Source organism: Scyliorhinus canicula, chromosome 13, assembly GCF_902713615.1.
Source record: "Scyliorhinus canicula chromosome 13, sScyCan1.1, whole genome shotgun sequence".
Lineage (NCBI taxonomy): Eukaryota > Metazoa > Chordata > Chondrichthyes > Carcharhiniformes > Scyliorhinidae > Scyliorhinus > Scyliorhinus canicula.
The window spans coordinates 146946957-146963096 of record NC_052158.1 but is presented as its reverse complement, the minus strand read 5'-3'; the positions used below and the strand labels follow the sequence as shown (position 1 = coordinate 146963096).

The 16140-nt window shown below is 45.7% G+C and overlaps 2 protein-coding genes across 6 annotated transcripts in view; one reads left to right on the top strand and one right to left on the bottom strand.

Moving 5' to 3' along the window:
* LOC119975763 (mediator of RNA polymerase II transcription subunit 12-like protein) overlaps positions 1–16140 on the bottom strand; it is a 640706-nt gene that overhangs the window by 162011 nt on the left and 462555 nt on the right. The gene's annotated exons all lie outside the window — the stretch shown is intronic.
* Positions 10028–14598, top strand: p2ry12 (purinergic receptor P2Y12). 3 transcript variants are annotated; one of them, XM_038815605.1, is made up of 3 exons: positions 10030–10287; positions 11990–12178; positions 13324–14598. In XM_038815605.1, exon 3 carries the CDS (start codon positions 13326–13328, stop codon positions 14337–14339), a length of 1014 nt encoding a protein of 337 aa, XP_038671533.1. In that variant the 5' UTR covers positions 10030–10287; positions 11990–12178; positions 13324–13325; the 3' UTR covers positions 14340–14598. The 3 variants fall into 3 exon arrangements, with proteins under 3 accessions (XP_038671535.1, XP_038671533.1, XP_038671534.1); XM_038815607.1 differs by lacking the exon at positions 11990–12178 and having other exon boundaries at positions 10028–10283; XM_038815606.1 differs by lacking the exon at positions 11990–12178.

Below are 16140 nucleotides of genomic sequence, written 5' to 3'. Positions count from 1 at the left end.
GCGTATGTGATTGGTACCCTGGATGACGTGTCGTCTCTTTGAAGCAACACCGCCCCAATACCATCCTGACTCTCATTTGTGGGTATCTTAGTCTCTCAGTCTAGGTCAAAGAATGGAAGGACAGGTGCAGTGGTGAGCTTGGCTTTCAGCTCCAGCTACTCTGTTTGATGCTCCGCCTTGTACTCAAAGGCGGTTGATTGTTTTCACCAGGTTGCGTAGGGCCATGGTGTGTGTGGCCAAATTCGGGATGAACTTGCAAGGAAATTGAGCATTCCCAGGAAGCGCAGTACTGCCTTCTTGTCCTCGGGGTCTTTCATTGCCTCGTTGGCGCACACCGTGTTGCGAAATCTGATCACCAGGAACTTCAGCGGGATGTCCCAAAACAGCACTTGGACCTGTTTAGCTTGAGGCCATGTTCTTGTATGCGTCAGAATACTTTCTTGAATCGTGACACATGTTCCTCTGGGGTTGTGGACCAGATTATGATATCGTCAACGTAGACACAAACCCCTTCTATTCCCTCCATCATCTGTTCCATGATGTGATGGAAAATCTCTGATGCCAAGATGATGCCAAATGGCATTCGGATGTAGCAGAATCTGCCAAAAGGCGTGTTGAAGGTGCAGAGCCTTCTGCTGGATTCTTCAAGTTGGATTTGCCAAAATCCTTGGGATGCGTCCAATTTTGTGAAGAAATGCGCATGTGTCGTCTCACTCGTGATTTCTTCCCTCTTCGGGATGGGGTAATGTTCCCACATAATGTTTTTGTGTAGATCCTTGGGGTCAATGCAGATGCGTAGGTCCCCGAAGGCTTCTTTACGCACACCATCGAGCTGACCCAGTCGGTTGGTTCAGTGACCTTGGAGATGATGCCTTTTTGTTGTAGACTCGTGAGGTCTGCCTTCAGGTGCTCTCTCAGTGGAGCAAGGACAAGTCGTGGTGCATGGACCACTGGCTTGGCATCAGGCCGCAGTGGAATCTTGTACTCGTACGGCAGCTTGCCCATCCCGCTAAATGCATCTGGGTACTCGGTTAGGATGTCGTCGATGTCATAATATCCACTCATGTATATAATGAGATGCAGACAGGCAGTGATTGACACATAGGATGACCAATGAACACATAACACAGAACAACCAATCACCAGACATGACACCACCGCTACAAAGCTCACGGGGCATTAAGACTCACGCTATTTTTGGGACCCAGACACAGTCAGAGTGCACAAGTCAGTGGACATTATTGCCATGTGGTAGCTAGTAGGTCTGATCGAGCCAGTAAGAGGTGGTCAGTAGGATTAGTAAAGTGTCAACCCACAGCTGAACATGTGCAGCCGTTCATAGTTTAAATAAAACCGTGTTGGATCATCTCCGGTGTTAGACGTTTGTTTCTAGCTTCCCTGCATCCAGTTGCAGTCAACGTCAAACCAACCTGCCTAACACATCAGTTGATGCTGGCCTGAAGATCCAAATGGGGCTACGTTATGGTGTAGACCCTTTGAATGAGGTTCAGTTGCTTGCAGGCATGCACCTAGCAGGGACGCCCTGTCTGGTTTAACAATCTCGAAGCGTAAGCTTGCTTGTGTGTGTAGGCTGGACACGTGCAGATGGCAGGACCCCAGTGCTTTGATTGTGTTTCCATTGTAGTCCAGGTGTGTACAGGCAGCTGGAAGGATTGTGGGGGGCTGCTTGATTCTCTTGAAGTCCACCTGCAAAATCAGATTGGCGGAGGCACCTGTGTCCAGTTTGAACTGGATGGGGCAGTGGTTGACCTTTATCACTGCATGCCATTCGTCGGCGGAATCCACGGCCAGGATTGATTAGACTCGCGATGTGCCCAGTGTGGCGAATTCGCACTTGGTAATAATGCCCACTCGGCAAGTGTTGTCCAGGTTTTCATCACCTGGATCTGTTGCACTGCCTGGATCAGAGTCCAGCATTCGGTGTTGCACACGTCTGATGCGCCGCTGTCGGAATTGGGAGCGCTGGCTCCTGACTGGTGGTGCAGATCTGCACAGGGCTGCATAATGGTTTGGTTTCCCACAGTTTAAACAGATTTGCCTCTTGCAGGGCAGTTTTTTAAAAAATGTGCGGTGCCGCAGTTCGCACACGCCATGACGTCGGCGTCATGACTCTCAGTGCATCGTTGCGTATGCGCGGTGCGGTTCGCGGACGTCTGCACCTGCGCAGTGCATTTTTCCGGCCGTTTCGTGTTCCGATCGCGTTTCACATGCTCGGACCCCGGGAAGAGCGCGCAAAATGGCCGCTTTCGTCTAACTGGAGGTGCTGCATCCGGGAGATGGCTTGAAGCCTCGTGGGAGGCTCGTTTTTTACTTTCTACTGTTTTGTACTGTGAATAGCAATTTTTAGAGTGCTCACGCACAGTACACATTTCAGTCGCGACTGGCAGGGTCATGTGCTTGATTTTCAACAATTGTTCTCGCAGAGGATCAGAGTGGACTCCAAAAATAATTTGGTCTCTGATCATGGAGTCAGTGAAATCACCGAAGTTGCAGGATTGCGCTAGCAGTCTGAGGTTAGTTAGATAGGAGTTGAAGAACAAAGAAAAGTACAGCACAGGAACAGGCCCTTCGGCCCTCCACGCCCATGCCGACCAAACTGCCCAACTAAACTACAATCTTCGACACTTCCTAGGTCCGTATCCCTCTATTCCCATCCTATTCATGTATTTGTCAAGATGCCCCTTAAATGTCACTATCGTCCCTGCTTCCACCACCTCCTCTGGCAGCGAGTTCCAGGCACCCACTACCCTCTGTGCAAAAAACTTGCCTCTAAACCTTGCCCCTCACACCTTAAACCTACGCCCCCTAGTAATTGACCCCTCTACCCTGGGGAAAAGCCTCTGACGATCCACTCCAAACAGCAACATGTATTGCATCTTCCTCATGAAGAACATCTATGTGTCGTTAAGATGAAAACAATGATCCAGTGAAGCAGTGCGGTGGTCAGCAATAGATCACCGCAAACATGAGTGGGCAGCACGATAGCACAAGTGGTTAGCACTGGGATAGGGTGGAAGTGAGGGCTTAAGTGGGTCAGTGCAGACTCGATGGGCCGAATGGCCTCCTTCTGCATTGTATTTTTTTTTTTAAATGACAAACTGTGTAGCTTGTGCACTCAGTGCAATATCTGCTAAACTGTGTACCGCAACTCGAGAACCAACCCCACGGCCAACAAAACCATGACAACAGCTCCAAATATATACTTTTGGATAAGTGCAAGCAGCCCTTGGCAATCAATGTTTTGTGTTTGTTGTTCACGATCTACATGGGAAATGGCTGGAAATCAACACAACAAATTCATCACGGCTGCTCTGATTGTTGATATTCCAGATGGGTGGTTTACAAAATGGGGTTTGGCAGGACTAACGATGGACAGCAGTTTGTTTCCAGTCAGTCCGAGCAAGTTACAGAATTGACCACCACCTGACACTGAGCAAGTAGGATCGAGCGATTTGACAGGGTGATCAAAGACAATCAGAGCTAGTATGCCAGAGGGGGAAACGTTTGAAAAATCTACTCGTGTCCTAATTTTCACATATCAACCCACCTCCCTCATGGAGACCCGAAAGACACTGGTCAATATGGTGGGTTGTAACATTGGCATGCCGCTGATCATCCTTAAGCCATCACCATCAAACAAGAAGAAATCGCGATACGACAGGGTAACGCAAAAGCATGCTTTGACAAGCAAATACACGCAAGTTGGACACTGGATTCACACCAAATGGTGAAATTGTGACCACAGACTTGCATCATCTGTATCAGAAGCAAAAGCAGATCCAGCAGTTGCTCCGTCCGACACTTATCTGTGGGCTAGCCACACAAAGTGTTGCAGGATGCTTGATTGCGAGTAGACCAGGATATTATGAGGACAGGGCTTATGAGAACACATTTCCTTTTCTGATGTGCAACCAGGATGTTCATCATCCAAACACAACCTCAAATGTGTCTGCCTGAACGCCATCGTTAGTGACCTTCATATCTCAAAGCCTATTTCTGGACGTAGAAAAAATGGGCACTCGGGGTTTTAAAAAAATTACCCAACGTACATTTGTTTGATGATTCTGATGGTTTAATTTAAAATAAGGCCCATCAGTTATGGTGCGAGGAGGGGAATTTGTGGGGGCAGGGAGGCAGGGGTAGATGTTATGTTCAGTGTTTCAGTCTGAGTGCGAAAAAAAAATGAAAATCGCTTATTGTCACGAGTAGACTTCAATGAAGTTACTGTGAAAAGCCCCTAGTCGCCACATTCCGGCGCCTGTTCGGGGAGGCTGTTACGGGAATCGAACCGTGCTGCTGGCCTGCTTGGTCTGCTTTCAAAGCCAGCGATTTAGCCCAGTGTGCTAAACAGCCCCTGAACAGTCGGCTGTTCCCAGTGTGCCATGTGCTATCAGTTAAACAGAAACCACGCCTTAAGCATGAAGCTTCAGAATATTTGAAGCATTTTCATAAACGTTCATGTAGCAACTGATGAGTGTCCTCGCTACACATCTCTGACCCATCAACCTATGATCCCGCCCTGCCACACTGCCTATCAATGAAAGGCAGCTTTGACCAATGCCGAGATAAGACGTCGTCACTCAGTAATTGAACAAATGTTCTGTTCCTAAGTCAATGTGCAGAGCGGACAGGGCATGCCCTTAATCCATCTCATTGCTTGCTCCAAAAAACAATTCGAATTGAATCCAATTCATTGTCCTCACAAAGAGGCATTCAAGATCCAAGCTGACAAGTACATGCATTACACCTGATCTCAGGCATGATCCCATGCTTGATCTTAGCCAAATAGCCAATTAATTTAGAGTGTTAAAACATATCGAGACCTTGAGAGACATGACGAGGTGCAGTATAAGTGGCACACATGTATTTTCCTGCATCTCACAGTATAGGTAATCGCACAGAAGACGTGCTAATATTTATGGCAGTGCGAGAAGTGGTCTTCTCACTCGAAGCCTGACCAACAACAAAATGGGTTTTTGTGGCAGGAAGCAATAGACAGCACAGAACAACACAGAAATATGTTTCACAGCCTGTTTAATATCGAGTACAACTGAAGAAAACCTCAGGCGTATTTTTGGATGTGATTTCGCAACAGAACGATGAAGTATCTGTGTTATACTTAATCAATTCCCAAATAATGGCACGAGCACGGCTCTGTGCAGGAAAACACACAAAAGTCATTTCTTGTGGTTTTTCAAATTTGCTTTAAATATATTTTGGTTAAGTGAAAGCATCTCCATTTCATGTGACAGCACCAGTGATGCATCGTTTGATGTGGGCTTCAGCAGTCCACCATTCACAATGTTCCAAAAATCTTCCCAGCGTCTTATGCCGAATCAGCATAATTCAATAATACATGTTGATGCCTTTGAAAGTCTCAAGGTGCAAATGCTGGTCAAATCTCAATGCAGAAGGCCAAATTAATTTATTTCGGACCATCTCAAATGCAATTAAGTTGGCACGATACTGCCTTATTTCATATTTTGAGATGCCACCTAATGTGATCAGTACGAGAATAGTATGTTGTCCATCTAATTTACCCTGTGACATTACTCCCCCCCGACCACCCCCCCTGACCTCCCACCTCCCCCCACCACCCCCCCCCCACCACCACCACACACCCACGAGACAGAAAGCTATAGCACGATCGAAGTGCAGTACTGAAGAAGTTGTCGGAGGCACTTTTTTCAAATGCAAAAGATATCGATAACAGAGGCAAGTAGAGACTAGCTGCTTTGCATCAGCATGCCACACCCTGAGCACACTATCACCTCCACCCATATGACCCCATTGGGTGACTGAGCTCTCAACGCACTTGCCTGACAACTTACTCGCTCTTTATTTGAGCATTGTCCCATCGCTGAGTCTTCGCTGCTTTTCTGCTCAGTCACCACGCTGAGATTTCAACACTTTGCGATGCTGTGGCTTTGTGGAGGACTGACCAAAACGGCATAGGTCTTATTTCTCACGCCATAGGACTGTTCGCCCTATTGTGCTGTATTGAACCTTGCTGCCAGGCTAAACATTCTGCTGTTTAGAAGGAACCACTGTTGTGCATTCTGTAGTCTGGGTTATAATATCAATGCACCATTCGTTTATAAGGGATTGTGCAAACACACTTTGGATTAATTTATTGAGCGGGTTTTTCCACCTGGCAGTGTGTTTTGCAGTGGTGGTGGCTGCCCGCCAATTGTTTTTAAATTTAGAATACCCAATTAATTTTTTTCCAATTAATGGGCAATTTAACGTGTCCAATCCACCTGCCCTGCACATCTTTGGGTTGTGGGGGCGGAACCCACGCAAACACGGGGAGAATGTGCAAACTCCATACGGACAGTGACCCAGAGCCGGGATCGAACCTGGGACCTCAGCGCCGTGAGGCTGCAGGGCGAACCCAATGTGCCACCGTGCTGCCCTGCTGCCCGCCATTGACCAGCGGCGCTACCGTCAACGGGATTTCCCGTTGTTCGGACATTCTACTGACTGCCAGGGCACCCATAGCGGGGGCCCACCATTGCCGGAACTGGGCAATCCTGCTGGTGGGAAAGCCCAGCAGATCCCACCTGTTTATTCTAAAATAACGTGAACATATACAGATGGATAGTAAGCTCGAGGACAGCAGGGCTGAGTCCTGCTCCAGGCTGAGGTGAACTGAGGCTCTCCTGACACACTTGCCTTAAAGTGACGGCATGCCGTCGCCACCCTTTAGAAGTTTAAAGACACACACTTGCACCCGCGACCAGTGCCCTGCCAACCATGCAATTTCTCAGTGCAAAATAAAAATGGGCCAAGTTAACAGAAAAAAAGCTCTTGGAAATTCGACAGTTGTCAAAATACATCTTTAATCCTCGCAGCTACATCTGGCTGCAATCTGTTTTCTTCATCTGAGCCCTTACACCCACACATAGCTTTGTATCATTTGTGAGCTTCCAGACACTTTCACATTTCATCCAAGTTATTGTGAAAGATGATAAACAGCAAGAGCCCGAACGCTGATCCCTGTAGAACGTGAATCCCCACACAGAATCGCTAACGTTAACAGCATTCTGCCTCTGAAAATGCAGCCAGTTCCAAAACTGCCGCTATCTGCTTGTTCATGGGGAGGTTAAAGGAACAACTGCACTACTTGAAGAGGAGCAGGTGAACATTCCTGTTCCCCTGAATAATAATACTGCATTTTCTCATTACCCGTTACCTGCTCCATCTGTCGCAAGACTGTTCCAGACAGGGTACAGACAGTAGAATGGTTCCTCTTTTTCCACCTCTCGTCTGACTGAAGCCAGACATGTTTTAAAATAAAAGTGCTGAGTGCTGAAACTCTCAGGAAGGGACAAATGAGGTTTCTTGCACATTTTTTAAAAAAGGGATCAATGTTTAATACTCAATACCTGAAATGCGTATGCAACAGCATTCACACTGTCTGATAAACACACAAGCATACACCTCTGTGAGTACACACATACACACTCACGTCACACAGTCTCACAGACACACACACTCAAGGGCACACTCTCATGGACACATACACACACTCTCACGGACACACTCACGGACACACACACTCACAGAGACACACTCACGGACACACACTCACAGAGACACACTCACGGACACACACACTCACAGAAACAGGCTCACGGACACACACTCACAGAGACACACTCACGGACACACACACTCACAGAGACACACTCACAGAGACACACACACTCACAGAAACAGGCTCACGGACACACACACTCACAGAGACATACTCACGGACACACACACTCACAGAGACACACTCACGGACACACACACTCTCAGGGACACACACTCTCAGGGACACACCCACTCTCATGGACACACCCACTCTCATGGACACAGGAGGAGGCGATTACAACACTGAAGGCTTTTGATTCCCTTTGTGGTTCACTGAACAAGTAGAGGTTAGTTAGAGGTTGAAGAAGGTGGAATTGCAGTGGCTCATCACGTGCAGTAGCAAGTTTCTCTGGCTTCACTTTAGTCAAGGTGTCGTCAAAAACATAAAGTAAAAGCCTGGTTTGGTTCCTGAAATAGGCGGATAAAAGCTAGCCTAAATTCTCTGCCTCTTGATGAATTTTAGACAGGTTCCAGATCCTTTGATGGTCTGGAATTCCTCTTCCTTCTTTCTGTCTCTCGCCTCAAAATGCTAGCAGCCTGGTTTCTGTCAGGTGACCATGGTATCTGTTTCTCATTGGCCTTACAAATGGTCTCTGATGCCTTTGTTAATGACATACAATGACGTTCAAGTTTCATTCATTTCCATATCTTTCTGTTAGAATAGACTCTTCCTGCATCCATTTTTAGGAATTCCACCCCAAAGACAAGAAATTTGCAAGCCCATTATGAAAGAGTTTCTGTAACTATTGGAAAATGGCTGCCCTTAGTCCACAGGAAGGATTTGTTGCATTTTAATGCCTTCTCAATGATATGCCCCAAAAGGTTGCTTGAATCGAAAGGTCAGCTATCTTCCAGCGCCTTACGCAGTTCCAAATATATTGAGAAGAGGAAAGGGCCGCCCAACTCATCAACTCCATTTTGTTTCAAAAGCAGTGTCCATCCTCCATTTTGTTTTACAAGAGTCCTCTCCACCCTTACATCCACCTTTGACACCCCCACTAACAGTCAAGTCTTATAATAATAAAAATCTTTCTTGTCACAAGTAGATTTACATTACACATCAATGAAGTTACTGTGAAAAACCGCCAGTCGCCACATTCCAGAGCATGTTCGGGTACACAGAGGGAGAATTCAAAATGTCCAAATTGCCTAACAGTACGTCTTTCGAGACTTGTGGGAGGAAACCGGAGCACCCGGAGGAAACCCACGCAGACACGGGGAGAACATGCAGACTCCGCATGGACAGTGAAACCAAGCCAGGAATCGAACATGGGACCCTAGAGCTGTGAAGCAGCAGTGCTACCCACTGTGCTACCATGCTGCCCTTTATTCCATTCCATCCTAGTCGATTCTGTCAGTAAGTCTGGGCCCTAATTTAGTTCCTTCAACTCAGAGGGCTCAGGTCTGAGAACATCTGCAAATGGTTTAGCCATCCTTCATTCGGTCTGCCCAGATCATATCAAATGTTATTGGCCCATGCTCTCCTTTGGCAAAATCAGAATCGCCCTGGAGAGCCGAACGAACCCGTTCAACTGCTTTCCTTCACTTTTTTGTGAATACCCAATTCCTGCCTATCCACCCTCATCGATCACCAACAAGTAGGAGGAGCTCACTTCTTTGTGAGGTCACAGCTGGGTTACATGCGCAGCACAGCACCCGATCAAGGTCGAGCTCTTTCACAATCCCGTTAGTGAGCTCGGCAACAATTCCGGTAAAACAGCAGCGTTTGCCGGGCATCCGGAAAAGTCTACAGCTTCGATTTCCCAACATCCAATCAGATGCTAGCTTTTTGGGGTCAGAGAGTTCAGGAGACAGTGGTACATCTTAAAATGAAAGCACTGCTTCCTGCTACTGCTACAAAGGCAGGGATTCATTCACTCACACATTAGATTCCTTTCCCCAAAGCACATAAATGTGAGCCAGTAGTTTATTTTTTAATTGCTAGGTTTTTGAAAATTTCACTAATGTGTGGAGGGATTTGGGCAGCACGGTAGCACAGTGGTCAGCACAGTTGCATCACAGCTCCAGGGTCCCAGGTTCGATTCCCAGCTTGGGTCATTGTCTGTGCGGAGTTTGCACTTTCTCCCCGTGTCTGCGTGGGTTTCCTCCGGGTGCTTCGGTTTCCTCCCACCGCCTAAAGACGTGCAGGGTAGGTGGACTGGCCATGCTAAATTGCCCTTAGTGTCCAAAAAGGTTAGGTGGGGTCACAGGGATAGGGTGGAGGCTTAAGTCGGGTGCTCTTTCCAAGGGCCGGTGCAGACTCGATGGGCCGAGTGGCCTCCTTCTGCACTATAAATTCTATGAAAGAGACAAGGGAATTGGAGGGGACAGGAGAGTCACAGAACGTAGTCTTAGTAATAATTTCAGAATTAAAAAGTAAAGATAGGAAACCTTTCTTCTGAGTTACACAATCGAAGTAAAAAAGCAGAACTGCAACTCATGAGGCAATAGGCCATTGCCTCCAAGTGACCAAAATAAAAAACAACTCCTCAGATGGATGAAGAACTGCTTCCCGAACAGTTCGAGTTAAAGAGACGCCACGCTTTGTTTTGCCACAAAAAGGTCAGACAGCCCGACACCTTGGACATCCTCATCAAACAGAAGCATCAGACTGGGGCAAGGCAGGTAACAAATTCAAATCTTTACCTTCAGAAACCCAAGAAATTATATGCAAGATTTAATCAAATGTGCACATTGATAGCATAGTTTTCTGGATTAAACAATGCAGACAGAGGGCAGCACGGTGGCACAGTGGTTAGCACTGCTGTTTCACGGTGCCAAGGTCCCAGGTTCGATCCCGGCTGTGGGTCACTGTCTGTGTGGAGTTTGCACATTCTCCCCGTGTTTGCATGGGTTTCACCCCCACAACCCAAAGATGTGGGGGATTGGCCACACTAAACTGCCACTTAATTGAAAAAAAAATGAATTGGGTACTCTAAATTTATTAAAAAAAACAATGCAGACAGTGGTAAAGGGGTGGTTAAAATGAGCAATCGCTAAGGTACCAATCATTAATTACAATAATTTTATATTGTTTTGATATACGGTTGAATACGTATCCTTCCTGCTTTTTGAACAAAGGTTATATATATTTGTAGAAGCCATTAACTTGAATTTCTACTGAGTTTCAGCAATGTACAAGAACAACCGGTAACCCTGAATTGAATAAACTTCAGAAATAATAAGATCCTTCAATATTGGTATAATTATTTTAGTAAAATTTCCATAAAGAAATGAAATGAAAATCACTTATTGTCACGAGTAGGCTTCAATGAAGTTACCTCCTGCCCACCTTCCCTACCAACAAACTGCTCTGGCATGTTTCCTGTACGAAAGGCAAACTTTATACTCAACGCAAGTTGTTTCAAAAAGGTTAGGACAGAAAACCACTGAGTAACAAAATAAATTCATCAAGGTTATAGGTTTACACTTTCTGTTATCATGTAATCCGAATGAAAATACGTAATGCAGTGTAACAACAAAATCATCACAATAGGGCAGCATGCTGGCACAGTGGTTATAATTGCTGCCTCACAGCACCAGGGACCCGGGTTCGATTCCGGTTTTGGGTGACTGTGTGGAATTTGTACATTCCCCCCGTCTCCGCGTTGGTTTCGTCAGGGGTGCTCCGGTTTCCTCCCACAGTCCAAAGATGCGCACGTCAGGTGGATCAGCTATGATAAATTACCCCTTAGTGTCCAGGGATGTGCAGGTTAGGGGGTTATGAGTTTAGGGCGGGGTGGATGGGTGAGTGGACCTGGGTAGAGTGCTCTTTTGGAGGGTCGGTACAAACTCGATTGGCCAAATGGTCTCCTTCTGCACTGTAAGGATTCTGTGATTACATCAGTCCGCTGATATTGTATAATAAAAGGCATAAAATTCCGTTTCCTCTCACTCCCATCTGCACTCTGGTGTGGATGTATAAGATTCCATGCCACTATTTTGAAGACGAGTAGGGAAGTGTTCCCAGTGTCTTTGTCAATATTAGTCCCACAACCAACATCACTAAAAATCAGATGATCAGGTTATTGTTATATTGTGGGTTGTGGGAGCTTGCTGTATATACATTGGCTGCTGTGTTTTTTGCATAAGAACAGTGACTCCGCTTCAAATACTACATCATTGGCTGTGGGGTGAACTGGGATGGTGAAAGGTGCAAATGAATGTTGTTTCTTTCTAAGACAAGAAGCAGGCACATTTTTCTGCCTGATGTCTGGGAAATTTGACCCAACCAAAACGCACATGGTTGCTATGCATATCTCACTGCTGTTATGTACTCCACTGAATCGTGCTACATAAATCTCACCAACACCTGTCAATCATCCAGGAGCGATCCAACTTAAACCCTGTCAAGACTGAAGGTGCAGGAGATCAACAAGTCTCAAGGACTGGCGAGAGGAAAGGGACACCACTTCATTATATTCCAAAGATCTAAAAAAATTACTATCGGACTTTTAATTTACCACGTCTGGAATCCGCTGTCGCTGTTCAGCCCCATCCTGCTTTTGGGCAGAAGGTACACATTTTGGTGCCCTTTCAAACCCTTTTGTTCAACTGTAAAGTCTACCAAATTAGTAAAGCAGGACATGTGTGTGCCGAAATTATCAAACGGTGCAGAATCTGCAGATGCGAAGCATGGTAGTGAGCACCTGAAAGCTTCCATAGACATTTCCTCTCGACACTTTTGACAATTCTGACAGCAGTTAATTTTGACAGGTCTGTCAACAATTCTCAGAGCTTGAGAGTTAATATGTTTATACCCTTTTCATGCACACTCATGCCTAATTTTAACAATTCCAAAGGGCACCTGACCTTCCACAAAGGTGTCCTCGGACTACATTCAAATCTCCTTGAGCATTCCTTGGGTATCCAAAAGACTGCACCAAGTTCAGACTTGCTCCTACCAGGTCTAAACTGCACAGTTTGTGTTTCCAGCAGCCAGGTGACCAAGATCACACAGGAGTTGAGACAGGTAAAGATATCGGCATGAGCGAATCCTAGCAACCCAATTCTACCCCCTTCCCCCAGCAGAATGGTAGGTGCCGTTTTCGGGGTGGGATTATTGGATTCAGGCCTATTTCGCCGTTCTTTTTCGTGGTAAAAATCAGGGCCAAAATGCTTGTTTTTAAGTGTCTAACTACCAATTTTGAAACTAGGAATAAAGGAAACGTTTCAGGGCACTGATTCAAACAGTTACTCAGAAGTTTCCACATTTTTCTTTGTCAGTCAACGGGACATATTAGTCAACCGTGCCCAGTTATGGGAAAAAATAGACGTTACAAATACCTAATCGCCAATGTTTCTTCAAGTTGGCGATTGTGAAAGAATACTGAAAAACAGGGATATCTCAATATAAGTCTGCATTAAAAAAGTTACCTGAATCTAAGCAAACTTGTACAATTTGTGGGAACTGTGCCTGTCCTTTCAAAATCAATGTCAGCATTAAGATTAGAAAAATACAGTCCCATGGCTCTCTTCATCATCAGAGCTAGCTGTCAGTTTGGTTAAATATATGTTGTGCCATAGCTATATAATAGTCGAACTCCATTTCTTCAGGTGGAATCCAGGACTGGTTGTAATCCAGGGCAGGATATGTTGAACATGAAACACTGCAGCTTAAATCCCTCACACTGCGTTTTCTTTTTAATTTTGCTGGTTTAGAAATGGCTTTGAACGAAACGGAGAGCTTCTCCAACTATTCGAACACCACAGTGGAAGGCAAGTGTGCGCCAGGCCGTGAAATTAGCCAGGTGATTTTCTCCGTGCTCTATACGGTCCTCTTCACTGCCGGCCTCCTGATGAACAGCCTAGCCAGCTGGGTGTTCTTTCAAATACCGAGCAAGTCAAATTTCATCGTGTACCTGAAGAACACAGTCATGGCTGACCTCCTGATGACGCTGACATTTCCGTTCAAAATAGCGATCGGGTCAAGCTTCAGAACGCCCGGACTTCAAGTCTTTGTGTGTCAAGTCACTTCGGTCGTGTTCTACTTGACAATGTACATCAACATCATATTTTTGGGGCTGATAAGCGCGGACCGCTACCAGAAAGCAGCCAAACCGTTTGGCCACTCTGGCACGTGCGGAACCAGGGCTGCAAAGATTCTCTCAGCGACTGTATGGCTGTGTATGTTTTTCCTGGTCCTGCCCAATATGGTACTGTACAAGGGGAACAGCATGTCAAAAAATGAGCGCAAATGCTCTTCTTTCAAGACTGAACTTGGCCTAAAGTGGCACGAAATGGTCAACTTTGTCTGCCAGATCATATTCTGGAGTAACCTGATATTAATAGTCGTGTGCTATTTCCTGATAACTAGAGAGCTTTATAAATCCTACCGGAAAACGAGGGGCAGCCCCAGGCAGGCCAGGAAAGTCAACTTCAATGTCTTCCTTGTGCTGGCTGTGTTCTTTATTTGCTTTGTCCCCTTTCACTTTGCCAGAATCCCATACACACTTAGTCAGACACGAGGCGCCTATCAGTGCTCTACTCGGGTTGCTCTTTACTACACAAAGGAAAGCACACTGAGCTTGTCAGCACTGAACGCATGTCTGGATCCATTGATTTATTTTTTTCTATGCAGGTCATTTAAGAACATGTTGTTTGCAAAGCTGAGCAATTGCACACGGCGACTGCCAAAAAAGCAGAATGTGAACTCGAGTGTGGACACTGCACTCTAAGTTGCAAATTAACAACACGCCAACCCAATACCAGGCATTCGATCTCCTCATTTCTTCACCCGGTATGGGTAATCTTACATGTATAAGATTTATAATTTTGTAAAGTTAGCTGTAAAATTTACACTCTACATGAACCCTACACCGTGTGGAGTTCTGCTGGGCTGGAGATATTTCATTATGTATTTTTAAAATTTTTATTTATAAATTTAGAGTGTCCAATTATTGTTTTGCCAATTAAAGGGCAATTCAGCATGACCAATCCACCTAACCTGCACATCTTTGGGCTTTTGGTGGGGGGGGTGAAACTCACGCAGACACGGGGAGAACGTGCAAACTCTATACAAACAGTGACCTGGGCCGGAATCAAACCCGGGTCCTCAGCGCCGTAGACAACAGTGCTAACCACTGCGCCATTGTGCCGCCCTTGCAGCTGAGAGATATAGGGGGCAATTTTAACTTAACCCTATTGTTGGGTAACTGAACTTATTCCCCTCTAAATTAAGATAAAGTGGAGCGTTAAACCAGCATACCACCCAAATCCATGAGATTGCTGCCCAGGGAGCGAGTTCAAAATGGCCCCCCATTGGCACGAGACTATGGTGATGATCACCAAACCATCTAGGCTGCACGATGGGTGAGCTGAATCTACTATAGAGCTCCCTTGCCAATTAGGAATCTTTCCATTTCATTGTTAGCTGTAGATGAATTGATGTCACTTTGACTCGGAAAGTGTCTTTAACAGTTAACAGTGGTAAATGGACAAGTACCAGATTTTCTGAAAGAGTGCAGCTTTGGAGCGGATGAATGGTGAACCTTACATGGAGGTGAGCTTTGCGCCTAGACAACAGAAATATGACATCAATGTGTATTTCTGCTTTACATTGGCCTAAGCGTGGAGGGGAATTGGCCCAGTCTTGAATGAGCAACGGCAATGCATGCCTATAATAAAAATAATAATAATAATAATCTTTATTATTGTCCCAAGTAGGCTTACATTAACACTGCAATGAAGTTACTGTGAAAATCCCCCAGTCGCCACACTCCGGCGCCTGTTCGGGTACAATGGGGGAGAATTCAGAATGTCCCATTCACCTAACAAGCACGTCTTTCAGGACTTGTGGGAGGAAACCGGAGCACCCGGAGGAAACCCACGCAGACAGGGCGAGAACGGGAATCGAACCTGGGACCCTGGTGCTGTGCAGAAACAGTGCTAACCACTGTGCTACCGCAGACTAGCAGAGAAAAATGAAGAAACATTTTAATACATCGAAAATTTTAAGTTAGACCAATAATCCCCTCAAGAAAATTCCACATTTTGCGACAAAATAGCTGCTGCACCGTTCAACAGGTCAGTAGAAAGAGTAAGTTAATATGCCCCCCAAAGGAAGCTACCTTTTGGCTCGAACACTGACACTTGATGGCACAATCTTCTCATTAATATGCCCTCAAAAGGAGCCTGAATAAAGACTGGGAGAGGCTTTGTATTTTGAGGGAAAAGATGGGGGGAAAATGGTCTACATCACGTTCGTCACCAGTTCTAGTGTCTATGGCTATGCGTACATAAATTAAATTTGAACACAATCTCACTTTAGCCAATTACCTTCATGTGAACTTCCTTTTCCAAACAGTTGATTAAGCATCAAGTTTACTTGAGGCTTACCATCAGCTGTGTAACAAAACTGAAAGTCTGATGAGTTGGAAATTCCCTGCAAAATGTACTTTCAACAACGAAGCAAGCTTTGAAAATTAAATTGCAGGCGCACAAGAAATTTCAATTTTGCTTATTTATGATGAGATACAC

Bases quoted from the DNA above. Each gene is read 5' to 3' on its own strand.
- p2ry12 (XM_038815607.1), top strand. From the start codon at position 13,326: ATGGCTTTGAACGAAACGGAGAGCTTCTCCAACTATTCGAACACCACA.